The sequence below is a fragment of the Salvelinus alpinus genome, chromosome 3, assembly GCF_045679555.1.
Source record: "Salvelinus alpinus chromosome 3, SLU_Salpinus.1, whole genome shotgun sequence".
NCBI classification, from domain to species: domain Eukaryota; kingdom Metazoa; phylum Chordata; class Actinopteri; order Salmoniformes; family Salmonidae; genus Salvelinus; species Salvelinus alpinus.
Window position 1 is genome coordinate 20,002,598 of NC_092088.1, and position 13,500 is coordinate 20,016,097.

At 47.1% G+C, this 13,500-nt stretch overlaps 1 protein-coding gene across 31 annotated transcripts in view; it reads left to right on the plus strand.

The window, feature by feature from the left end:
* The window catches only part of LOC139570202 (transcription factor 7-like 2), a 108,252-nt gene that overhangs the window by 77,844 nt on the left and 16,908 nt on the right, over positions 1-13,500 (plus strand). For 29 of the 31 annotated variants that reach the window (XM_071391869.1, XM_071391868.1, XM_071391843.1 and 26 more), the window contains one exon: positions 11,177-11,309. In XM_071391869.1, coding sequence (XP_071247970.1) covers positions 11,177-11,309 — 133 coding nt within the window. Of the gene's footprint in view, positions 1-2,495; positions 2,917-11,176; positions 11,310-13,500 lie in introns of those variants that run through there. The other 2 variants (XM_071391862.1, XM_071391867.1) reach the window with 2 other exon arrangements.

Sequence of the window (13,500 nt, forward strand, 5' to 3'; positions counted from 1 at the left end):
TGGGGTGCTGCCCCCCAGTGGATTAGGGGATGACATGGTGATGGGCGTCTTGTTGTAGTCTGTGCACTGCCATGAGCGCCAGCATGCTTGTTTTAACCAGGAACCGAGCAGCATCCCAAATACAGCTCTTTTAAATGGTAAGACTTCAACATTATTTATTACCTCCTGTGCTTTCTTTGTTCAACTAATGTGAGCGTACTTTAAATCTGGCTTTAAATATAATTATTTTATTGGAGTTTGTTGACATTATTGTGTGTCTTCCATTTGGCAATTTATAATCGTTTAGTTGCTAAGTGACAGGTTGAAAGGAAGTGTTTGATTGCTTTGTCTGACAGTCTGACAGGGTTTTTTCTCAGGCAACACTAATCTTAAATTATATATATTATTTTGTCAAAATAATCATATTGATATTGATATTAAATCATAACAATTATGATTAAGGTAATGAAAACAGTGAAGTGCTCCGTACTACTTTTAATTACTAAATATCATGTCTTTTTTCTTCAGTTTCTTCTAATGCATTTTTCTATATATATTTTTTTCTATCAATTTTGATAGTTATTGTTCTCAAATAATTTTGCTTTAAAAAAAATTTTTTTTAAATTTTAAATAATGAAACTCAATTTCTATTATCAGTACATTTTCTATGAAATCAATTATCATGGTATGTAGATTAGGAGCATCTCTTGGAGTTTATGCCAGTAATTTTCATTTAGTGACCAGTCTTATATTCCTCAAAGTTAAGTCCAAATGAGTGGGATTTGTAACGGTCTCTGTCCATTGCTGTCTATTCCGGTGTTCTGTCTTTCTACAGACTTTCCTCTCGGTCATTTCTTTTCTTGCACACTTTTTAGTCTAGTGCGAACGCCGGAGACAGTGGAGGGGGATGGAGGGTCTTTTTATTTCTCTCTTTTTTCAGAGTCGTCTCTCCTGTTGGTCGCACTGTTGCCATTGTGGCCCGGCGGATCGGGAGCTGTCCATCATTTGCGGGCGAACTGGCAGTTTACTTAAGAAAGTGCACATGGGACAAAGGAGGTCGCGGGAGTGTGAATGGAGGGAGGGAGGGCAATTAGCCACCACGTTGTGAGGGGCTCATTTACTTGTCAAGCCGGAGCCTCGTTGCTTTTGTGGGAGCCGTGTAAAGGACATTCCCAGTGCTTTGTTTTGGCATTAAGGGCCTCGGGACTGCCTGGCGAAGGCCAGAGAAGAGCAGGGCAAAAAAAGAGAGAGAAAGAAAGTGAAAAAACATATTGAAATAAAATAGTTGGATAAAAGCCATGCGGTAGGTTTTTGTTGTTTCCGTTGTTGTCTTATTGTTGCACAGATATTGAAATATACCGGACCACCTTTTCAGTTGGCCCTATATTTAAAATATTTTTTTAGATTCATTATCACTCGGTAAAATTAAGTGACAATGTGTTTGGAATATACCGTCGGCCAATTCCACCTTTTTTTTGTCACTAAGTAATATTGCAATGATATAATTATAAATTTATTAGAAACCAACCGTTTATATTTAAAATAAAATATCTAATTAAACCTTGGTGAAGCAGGTTGTAGTGCAAATGAGTTAATTCACCCTGCGTGTTAATTGGTTTCTACGTCTCCTAGGTATGCTTGCCCTGGTCAAACGCCCTGGATGTGCTAAGAGTCTGCTAAGAGATGGGGACAGGAGCATGGTTGTGGGGCCCGAATATTCAGAGGAAATGATCTCAAGATAATAATGTTTAAGAGAGGGAGTACAGTGAGAGCAGTAGGGGGTGTGGAGGCTTTAGGCCTTGCCTGGTTGATCTCCTCACACGGAGAAGTCAGAAAGAGTTAACAGTGGAATCGTCCACTATTGTTGGACAGGACAAAACAGAAAGAAAACCCCATGCAGATGTCACGTCCGTGTCAAAGGGAAGACAAATACCTTTCTTTCTCGTATTCTCCTTCCCCCCTGGAAAGTGGGGTTGGACAGGGGACTGTCAGTATCACACGGATAAGTGACTGTTGGCCACACTTTGCTGAGCCTACCCTCCCTTTGTGGATGTTGTCGTGTCTTGTTCTTTTTTTGTCCCCGTCTCTCCTCTTTGTCTTTTTCCTCTTGCCTTGCTGGCTTTACCTTGTTGTAGCCAAAGCTTTTCAAGCCGCCAGTTCGACTCTGGGCATCCTGGAGGGACTGCAGAGCCCACACACACATACACACCCATATATACACACACACACACATATACACAGATACAAGCGTGCAATCTGGGAGTTGAGTAATAACATGATTTTGTTGTTTATATTTTTTCTTGTTTGTTGCTTGTGGGAACACTTCTCTGCACAGACGGGAAGCAGCACTTGATATTTCTTCTCTCGCCTCGGTATGTGTTCTCGCTTTCATTTCTTGTGACCGGCACAAACTTTCCTGAGAGAGGAGGCTGCGAAGGGCTGCTGAGAGTGGTGGAGGAAGCTGAGGATTCCTCGGGCTGTTTTAGGGGAGGTACGGGGGGGGGGGGGGGGGCAGGCCACTAGGCCCCAGACCCTGAGCCCCATCCATGGATCTTCAGAGACATACGCCTGTGGTACCTTCAGTCACAAAACCCCTTGAACAATAGACCCGTCGTGTGGCGATGAGGATGCCTCAGTTTGAGGGACACGCACATGCCCAGCTGCACACACTCCAGTACTTTGGGGGATGAAGAACCGAGGTCTAAGAAAAGACGAAGAAGACGAAGTAGAGGAGGAAAAAGTGGGCGAAGAAGAAAGGGAAGGCCGTGGTAAGGGAGGAGAAGTGGGAGGCAGGTGAAAGGAGAGCGAGGGGTCATGTACCCGCGGGATGGCGTTTTAGCGGGGCCGGAGGAGAGGTGCTCCAGAGGAGGAGTCCTCGCCCCCGGGCTCCCCCTCCTCCAGCAGATTGGCTGCTGGCATCTCAATCTCAGTGGCTGGGTGAGTAACGCACACTCCCCTGCCTCTCTCTGTCTCTCTTCATCTCCCTTTCTCTCAATTCCTGTGCTCCACACTTTTTGTTTCCGTTGAACTTTGAGGATCAGATGATGGTTGGTGTGATTAAGGGGGGCCCAGGGGGTATTCCCCCCACTGAAAGTGCAAGCTGGTGGTCATCTGCTTTAAAGTGGCTTTAAAGAGCGCTTTTTCCTTTCAAATATTATAACTCTTAACCTTCTTTATTTTTGGTGTCTGTGTGTGTGTTTATGTGCGGGGAGTCGGTTCTTGATCTTGATGTGTGTATGGGAGGTGTGTGTGGGGATATGTTAATGAGCAGTGTACATTTACTGAAACAGTCCAAAAAACCGGAAGTAGCAGCATTGGAAATATTTGTGCTTTTTGCCATTTTGTTTTTAAATCTATAAACAGTTATTTACTAACACATTTACATTTAAATTGTTATTTCAATATTGCATGGTTATTCCTCAAAATATCATATCTTGTTATCCAGCTGAATAATATTTCCTAGACAAATAATTACATGATTATGCTCACGTCTAACCATGAAATGTTAAATATAATTGAAATAACCCACAAATTATCATATTCCTCAGTTCATTTTGCAGTCTAATTCAAAATTATAATTGGCTCTTTCAACTGAAAATGTGAGGCGCTGATTGCCTTTCAAAAGATGACAGAACTCGTGTAGCTCTTGTACTGCTTCGAGACACCTCTTCAACTCAGGTAGGAAAGCTCAAGAGATGTTTACATTTTAACGGGAAAGCATAAACACACACAGCATTCATGTTGCTCTTGTATAAACCTCAAAAATTGAAGACATTCAAATCAATGTCAGACAATTATTTTTCAAAATCACATTGACAAAGTTTTGTGTAAGATATATTGTGGAATGTAAATTTGACAAATGAAAGACTTCGGTATGAAAGATTGAATGAAGAGAGATGGAGAATGAGAGCAAAGGCTTTTTGCCCAGATAACATTTTTGTTCGGTTTTGTGATCAGCAGCATGCAGCAAAGTGAATAGATTAAGTTTTAAATATACTGACTTGGTCTCTGGAGCAAGATGCTCTGGGCTGGGCTGCTTTCCCCACTTTCTGGAATAGCATTTCTGATCGCCTGGCGCCTTCCTAAATTCTTTAATTTTTTCCCAACGCAGCACTGAGATCCTTTAATGTTACTGACAGATACTATTTTAGTGCAAACACGACTGTGAAGGTTGGTTTCACGTGTAAACAAAAGTATGTATTTAATGCTGTAGAAATTTTCCAGTTTTGACTACAATATGGTGATCTAATTGATTGTTTTTACTGCTAACAGTGAGAGGGAAAATGTAGTTACTGGAAACAGAGGTGGGAAATGTGCATCACTTGGAGATTAGAATATTTTTGCCTGGGGCACTCTGAGGAAGGGAAGGGGCATTCTGAGGAAGGGGAAGGGGCACTCTGAGGAAGGGGAGGGGCTCTCTGAGGAAGGGGAAGGGGCACTCTTAGGAAGGGGAAGGGGCACTCTGAGGAAGGGGAAGGGGCACTCTTAGGAAGGGGAAGGGGCACTCTTAGGAAGGGGAAGGGGCACTCTGAGGAAGGGGAAGGGGCACTCTTAGGAAGGGGAAGGGGCACTCTTAGGAAGGGGAAGGGGCACTCTTAGGAAGGGGAAGGGGCACTCTGAGGAAGGGGAAGGGGCACTCTGAGGAAGGGGAAGGGGCACTCTGAGGAAGGGGAAGGGGCACTCTGAGGAAGGGGAAAGGGCACTCTGAGGAAGGGGAAGGGGCACTCTGAGGAAGGGGAAGGGGCACTCTAAGGAAGGGGAAGGGGCACTCTGAGGAAGGGGAAGGGGCACTCTGAGGAAGGGGAAGGGGCACTCTGAGGAAGGGAAGGGGCACTCTGAGGAAGGGGAAGGGGCACTCTGAGGAAGGGGAAGGGGCACTCTGAGGAAGGGGAGGGGCACTCTGAGGAAGGGGAAGGGGCACTCTTAGGAAGGGGAAGGGGCACTCTTAGGAAGGGGAAGGGGCACTCTGAGGAAGGGGAAGGGGCACTCTGAGGAAGGGGAAGGGGAACTCTGAGGAAGGGGAAGGGGCACTCTGAGGAAGGGGAAGGGGCACTCTGAGGAAGGGGAAGGGGCACTCTAAGGAAGGGGAAGGGGCACTCTGAGGAAGGGGAAGGGGCACTCTGAGGAAGGGGAAGGGGCACTCTGAGGAAGGGGAAGGGGCACTCTAAGGAAGGGGAAGGGGCACTCTGAGGAAGGGGAAGGGGCACTCTGAGGAAGGGGAAGGGGCACTCTGAGGAAGGGAAGGGGCACTCTTAGAAAGGGGAAGGGGAACTCTGAGGAAGGGGAGGGGCACTCTTAGGAAGGGGAAGGGGCACTCTGAGGAAGGGGAGGGGCACTCTTAGGAAGGGGAAGGGGCACTCTGAGGAAGGGGAGGGGCACTCTTAGGAAGGGAAGGGGCACTCTGAGGAAGGGGAGGGGCACTCTTAGGAAGGGGAAGGGGAACTCTGAGGAAGGGGAGGGGCACTCTGAGGAAGGGGAAGGGGCACTCTTAGAAAGGGGAAGGGGCACTCTGAGGAAGGGGAGGGGCACTCTGAGGAAGGGGAAGGGGCACTCTGAGGAAGGGAAGGGGCACTCTGAGGAAGGGGAAGGGGCACTCTTAGGAAGGGGAAGGGGCACTCTTAGGAAGGGAAGGGGCACTCTGAGGAAGGGGAAGGGGCACTCTGAGGAAGGGGAGGGGCACTCTTAGGAAGGGGAAGGGGAACTCTGAGGAAGGGGAGGGGCACTCTGAGGAAAACTTGAATGTTTTATGAAAATAGATCCTATCCTGCCAATAACAGTTACTGTGGACAATAATTTCATGTTGCCATGGTAATGACATCAGTTTGTGTGTTGCTTTTTTGCGCTTATCAAAGTCCACAGACACACACACTCCAATCATTCCCTCTTTCTCTTTCCATCCCTACCTCCCACTCCCCTTGTACAGTTTGTGTTTTCTGCAAACTGGCACGTTTTGGGAGCGGTTCAGGGCCTTGGCAGCCACTTCTGTTTGCTCTGGAATTTGTGGGCCTGTGAGTACCCCTATCCATCACTACGCTGTCGGCCCCCCCAACTTCCCCTCCCCGGCTCATCCCCACTACAGCTCATTACAGCCCGCAAGCCATTGTGACAACTCATCATATCATGACACAAAGGACGGAGAGACGCGCTAGGCCCCCCAGGGGCCACAAGGTCGCCACCTTCACATTTAGTCTTCAAATTGCCCTGCAAGGTGCCACCAAGCGGATATGCAAGGCCAACAGCTTTTCCCTGTCCTTTTTTTCTCTCTCCAGGGCCCCTCTCTCTCTTTCTCTCTGTCCTCCTCCTGTCCCTTTCCTTCTGTCTCTCACAGGGCATCCTCTTGTAACTGTCATTCCCACATATCTGTGGTGAAGTCCCCGGTAGGCCGTCATTGTAAATAAGAATTTGTTCTTAACTGACTTGCCTAGTTAAATAAAGGTTAAATAAATAAAAATGTTTTTTTTTTAAATAAAAAAGAGCGTGTTGTAAGAGTAAAAAAAAAAGACAGTTTGATTAGCCTAGTTTCCTCTTATTTATTTAAGGAAGTTTGTAACTAGACTAATTGATAAGCAATACATCATTAAAACATAGTTACTGACTCTAACATACCATTTGAACGTCAAATACCACTTGATATCTTCAGATCCAAAACCATGGTCAGTTGAACCATAGAGCACAAGGCAGTATGAGAGAAAGAGGGTACCTAACCAACTCTGTCAAGTTGTGTCCGCCCTACATCAGCCCCAGTGCGTGAGTGGCTGATGGGAAAGCCTTGGGGTCAGGGGGCCGGACAACGATGCTGAGTGAGTGTGACACTGCCTCTCCGTGGCAACCAGAGAGCCTGCACACAAACACACAGGCCCTCTCTCCGTCCACACAGCCCAGACACTAGTGAGGTCACCACCAGGGGTCAAAACCCTGAGCCCTGCGGCTGTCACTCGCACCGATGGTGTTCAGCGTACAGACGCGTACGCTCACGTCGACACGCACGCTCTCACACACACTCACGCAAACCTTTCTCGAGGGAAAACATAGCTCTTTCTTGGCAGTGTGAATCATTTTTGTATTTTCTATATTTTAATAAAGTAGTGTTTGTGTGTGTGTGCAAGTACTGCAGGTCTTCTGGAAAGAGCTTAGCCATTCAGCGGTTGGAATTGCTGCAGGACACTTTGGTTCAAAATGAACATCAAGGAACAGCAGTGCATACAAAGTCAGAGGTGTGTGTGTGTGTGTGTGTGTGTGTGTGTGTGTGTGTGTGTGTGTGTGTGTGTGTGTGTGTGTGTGTGTGTGTGTGTGTGTGTGTGTGTGTGTGTGTGTGTGTGTGTGTGTGTGTGTGTGTGTGTGTGTGTGTGTGTACGCACTGTACTCAGCAGCTCTCTCATGACTGGTCTCCTGATATATTTCTGTCTATTGTAATGCAGGAAGTGGTGAGATTGATTGAAACAGAAGGGCCAGGAAGTCAGCTTTGCTCCTGCCTTTGTAGAGAAACAGAGAAAATACTCCCACCTAGTTCCTTTGCGTAGTGTGCGTGCTTTGCATAATGCTCCGCTTGTTTTGCGGAGCTGTGTTGTGATTCCGTCAGCGCCTGTTGTCCGAGGGTGTAAAAAGCAGACGCTTCACCGAGGTCTGGCTTACACAGGTAGAGCAGGGCTTGGATTCACTTGAATGGAAGAGGTGTGTGTGTACAGTGTACAGTGTAGGCTGTATTTTATTTTCTAGAAGCAAAAATGTATTGTTGATCGAAGGCATATGGTGTGCACCTGCAAAAAAGGCCTGAACTTCAGGTTTTATTGGTCTCACAGCAGTAAAACAAAACAAATAATCCTGCTTCTCTCCACGGATGATCCGCTAGAGCTCTGGGAATGTGTTACAGTCCAGATGGGCTCTGCACTGTAGGTGTTGGAATCTGGGATGGCCCACCTGCTCTCTGTGTGAGTGTGCAGAAGCTCAACTCATGAGCTTGTCAGGGAACTCTGGACTCTAGGTCACGTAGAGGTGTGTGAGTCGACTTGACCCAAATGGAAGTGGCAGAGAATCGCTGGCGCACACCTCTTGCTGCACACCTACTGCAAGCATATCACTGAGAGTTGTTTTAGAATAACTGCACGGCGAAACAATCATTAGAAAGAATTCAGAATGCATTTATTCTTTAGACTTGATACAGCCAAGCTTTCTCTGTAAGGCAGCACACCTCTGTTGCTTCTGCATTATTCTCTCTGTGTGTGACATTACTCCTCCCTTTTCCCTGCTCCCTTCCTGGGGGGGTTGTGATCCTCCCCTCAGTGAGACAGAGAGAGGCTGGCCGCTACAGTAGCCAAACAGCAGCAGTGTCCGCGTGGACCCAGAAGCCACATAAACTGGAGCGCTTGTCTTGGCTATTATTTACCTGGCTCTGCTCGGGGCTTCTGAAATGGAGGCCTGTTAGCCTCTGAAGTGACTGTGATGTAAATCGGTTGTCTCTCTCTCTCTCTCTTTCTCTCTCTCTTTCTTTTCCTCTTTTGCTGTCTGTCTCTCCTTCATTCTCTCACCCTCTCGCTCACTCTCTTTCTCTCGTCTCCTTCGCTGTCTCTCTCCCTTCCTCCCTCTCTCTCTCTCTCTCTCTCTGTCTCTCCATCCATCCATCCATCTCTCTCTCCATCCCTCTCTCCCTCTCTCTCAATGGAGACTCAGTGGATGGGCATTTTAAACTGTCTCTGAAAGGAGACTCAGTGGATGGGCATTTTAAACTGTCTCTGAAAGGAGACTCAGTGGATGGGCATTTTAAACTCTCTCTCAATGGAGACTCAGTGGATGGGCATTTTAAACTGTCTCTCAATGGAGACTCAGTGGATGGGCATTTTAAACTGTCTCTCAATGGAGACTCAGTGGATGGGCATTTAAACTCTCTCTCAATGGAGACTCAGTGGATGGGCATTTTAAACTGTCTCTCAATGGAGACTCAGTGGATGGGCATTTTAAACTGTCTCTCAATGGAGACTCAGTGGATGGGCATTTTAAACTGTCTCTCAATGGAGAGGGCCCTGGACAAAATAACTCATTTAAATGGCCACTAAAGCCTTTCGGCACAGGGAGAATTGACAACATTCTTTCACATCATTACTGAGGGGGGTAGAGGAGGAGGGGAAAGGGGTTAGGAGGAGAGAAGGCCGTTTGGGGTAACCAGTGCGCTGCTCAATGGCTACCTTCGTCAGCAGTGTTTGGCAGCTGTCATCTCCCTCAATATTTATTGAACCCTCCATTCTAGATTTCTAGATAGGGGGACTGTGGGGGAGAAACATGTTGATTTGTGTCTTGTGTTCATTTTAACGAGGCGTGTACCTCCACCCCCCCTCTCTCTCTCTCTCTCTCTCTCTCTCTCTCCTTTCTCTCCTTTCTCTCTCTCCAGTCTTTTGAGCTCAGGGCTGAATGAGTCCCCAGAGTCTCTCCATGTCTCCCAGTAGTCCTACTGGGTTCATTAATCTTTCATTGGGACCATGGCAGTGGGGAATGATCCCTCCCTCCCTCTCCCCTCTCCCCTCTACCCCTCTCCTCCCCTCTCCTCTCTACCCCTCTCACAGCCCCACTGAAGGGGGAGGTCTGGAAGGGTACTTTACCCACTCCAGCCTGGTACAGTCCAGACCAACCCCTTTTGCCACCCACCCTGGGTATGGAACATTGTAGGGTCAATTGGTCTGGTAGTCAGTCACATAGAATAGGCCATTTATTTCATACAGTGCTCACAGTAAGCTCAGCCAGAGTATGGAGATGATGATGGCTTTTCAGCATTAAGCTCTGCACACATGTGTCTTGCCTAGGGCCCTCAGCTTTGCATTTGTATAGTTAAATGGGCATAGAGTCCATGTATTATCCCTCCCTCTCCCCCTTAAATGCATTTCAAAGTCTGTTGGAAAATTGCCATAGCCAGGCTTTGGGTTGGTGTCTCACCATGGTTAGGGTAGCTAATGAGTGTTTGGACTGTTAGACTGGAATATTACCCACACCCCCGTTGCACCTTCATACTCCCTCCCTCTCTATACACACACACACACACACACACACACACACACACACACACACACACACACACACACACACACACACACACACACACACACACACACACACACACACACAACCCAGCTAGCTCCCTGTCTCCTTCTCCCCAGCACACATCAGCCATGTTATCGTAAGCCTGATTAGTGATGCCTCTTTGACTGCCTAGGGACGGAATAGAATATCGGTTGAAGAGCAAGACCAGCTCACCGCTAGTGGTTTGTACCAGAACACTAATCTGGTTAGTGTGTGTGTGTGTGTGTGTGTGCCTGGAGAAAAGGGGGCTAAGCTCTGGTTATCATGGGGCCCATAGCGGAGAACCCCTCAGCTTAACTATCATCTTTTGGTAATTGAAAAAGGGGCCTGCGTCATTTAGTGGTACAAAGAGCAGATTACATAGCTAAAACTCATTTGGCAAATATGTAGAAATTGATTTATTACAACGTCCCCCTATCCCCTTTACCTCCCCTCCTCCTCTACCCCCCAAAACCAGGCACTGGGGGAGACAGAGAGAGGGGGGGTAGAGATCAGAAGGAGGAGAGGGAATCAGTGGGATAAACCACTAAAGGAGAGTGGGGGGATTGGATGGTGGAGTGTTGCTGTCTGCTGTTACAATGGCTGTGGATTTTACACGTGTTTGGTTGAAGCCCCCTTGTCATGCAGCCTCAATCCAAATTTAAAATGGCAGCCCTGCGTCTGAGATGGCATTACTGAGTGTCACCGCAGAAGTGTTGTTAATTACAAACCACACTATTTTCACTCGGCTCTGGCGGTTTGGCACTCCGAGGGGGTCGATCATTTGATAGCTCTCGTTTTTCAACAGCTTTCTGAGCCATGTTAGAATTCTCCTGTAGGAGCCTGCAATCTCTACCCCAAATATTAACATGCACTTCTCCTCTCTCTCTCTCGCTCTCTCTCTCTCTCTCTCTCTCTCTCTCTCTCTCTCTCTCTCTCTCTCTCTCTCTCTCGCTCTCTCTCTCTCTCTCTCTCTCTCTCTCTCTCTCTCTCTCTCTCTCTCTCTCTCTCTCTCTCTCTCTCTCTCTCTCTCTCTGCTCTCTCTCTCTCTCTCTCTCTCTCTCTCTCTCTCTCTCTCTCTCTCTCTCTCTCTCTCTCTCTCTCTCTCGCTCTCTCTCTCTCTCTCTCTCGCTCTCTCTCTCTCGCTCTCTAGTCTAATAAGGTCCCAGTGGTACAGCACCCTCACCACGTGCACCCGCTCACGCCTCTGATCACCTACAGCAATGAACACTTCACACCGGGCAACCCCCCTCCGCACCTACAGGGAGATGTGGACCCCAAAACAGGTAAGACAGACTACACTACACTACACTACACTGAGGCCCAGTTGCGAAATGGTTAACATGGTTTGCAAATGATTAACTCTCCAGCCACTCAGTCCTCAAATCCAAACAGTGATATTCTAGTTATTACCAGTTATTAACAGTTATTACCATACATACCTTCAACAGAACAAAGAATTGTCATTGTTGTCCACATATAAATGTCCACACTGTTCATTTATGCAGCCACCACCTCATTGTATTTATGGAAGATATAGCCCTCACAAAGTACAGCTTTGCAGGGCCTGCGTTCTTTGACAGTGGATTTCCACCGTGGATCACAGGGCAGGTGGCGCTGAAACTTCGGATGCCAATCAGTTTCAGTGGAGGGGAAGGAGGTGGGCGTGGGGACCGATGGGTGGCGCGAGCATGGGTCAGGGAGCGTATAGAAAAGCTGAACTTTATGCAAGTACTCCGCAACATCGCAGCGCTATTGACCAATCGAAGCTCACGATAGATTCCAGCCCCCTTCTGGATTGACTGTTAATACCTAGCACTACCTAGCCTGCTAGCACCCACATGAGGGCGAAGCTAGTGTGTCGATCCAAGTTATCGTGTTACGTGGAAATCCCCGCTGACCAGGTCTGAGATATTTGAGGGCAGACAACAGTCAGGGCTACTCAGAGAGAGACAGAGAGCTTCTCTCTCCTTCATGGCCTGTGCTATTGTGTCTCTGGACCTGCAGAAGTAAGCCTGTTGACCCCAGTCCCTTGAGCGTCTCTGCACACATGCTCTGGCAGGTAGGGGAGGGTCACTGCTTCCTCTCTCTGTTCTGACACTACAGGAGGAGGTAGGTGTGTGGAACCTCACACGGCTGAATGCCCCTCTCCTACATACCCCCCCCCCCCCCCCCCCCCCATCTGACTTGTCCACCTGCAATAAACATTATGACCTAATAGGGTAACTTACTTTCAGTATGTTGTACAGTGGTAAGCATTGCTTTGAAAGGTGTCTGGTTGTTTTGTTAGGGTTTTGGGGTCATAATGGTCTCTTATTACGATTGTCCTCACAAAGGAGCAATAATAACGACCCCACGGCTGTTTAATGTGCCAGTTAATGGCCTTGCTTAATTGAGCTTAGTGTTTAATTAATTAACCAGCTATATTAAGGCCTCAGCACTGGATAGCAATGGAGAGCAACATTCAGAACGCTTTCCTCTGAGTAGTGTGTCAGTCAGAGCCATTATGTCTACAGAACTAGGTCCTACAGCAACATTTTTGGAACCCTTCTCAGCATCAAATGCATAATTAACGATCTATAACTTGTGATTCATTTTTTTTTTTATCCTAATTGTTCACAATTAGTTTGCCGTCAGATTAAGAGACCAGTGAGAGTTTTTCTATTTTTTGGATGCACAAAGGATTCTTTAGGTACCTGTCACTGAACTGAACGTCTGCTTTCCACATACCCGGCTCTGCCTTGTTGCTTTGGGTGTGACACACACCGGCAACATACAGGCTGTGGATGGATTCATGCGGCCAGGTTCAATTTCTGCAGAACTCTTTATCTGGGTCCACTGTGGCCATATCGGCACCTGCCAAAAACTGCTGCACCGACACGCAGGCCAGGCAGGCCCACTGTGAAAGAATGCACCGGAGACAATCAAAGTTCCTCTGCTATGCTGTCTGCCAGTGGAATTCAAACACTTCCTTGACGCGTTTTAACGCTCAACACTGGAAAAATGGAAAAGCCATTATTTCTTTGCTTTCTCTATTTCTCCTTTTTTGGTCTTGAGGAATTTTTTACGACAGACCTTTGGAGACCTAATGTTTTGGGTGGCTTGTGTGCGTGTTTTCTTTGCCTGTCAGCTGCCACAGTAAGTGAAAGCGACATTGGCAAACGTGTGATCGTTTCGCCCTCTGTGAGAGCTGTCCTTATGTAGGACATCTGTCACTGTTCATCTTTGTTAAACATGAAGATGAATAGTGGAACATAAATACTTCTGCTAAAGAGAAGCAGGAGACCAAGGGCCCCTATTTATAAGACTGACTTTATAATGGCATAGGCATGTCATAATAGGTGTCATAGACAGTCATAAGAGCCTATGTCAGTTGAAAACAGCTAGGCTAATACAACATGTAACACAGTATATTGGGTAAGCCAACAAGCTATGAAACAAGCTGGTCATGAATAACACGAAGAGTTATAACATCAC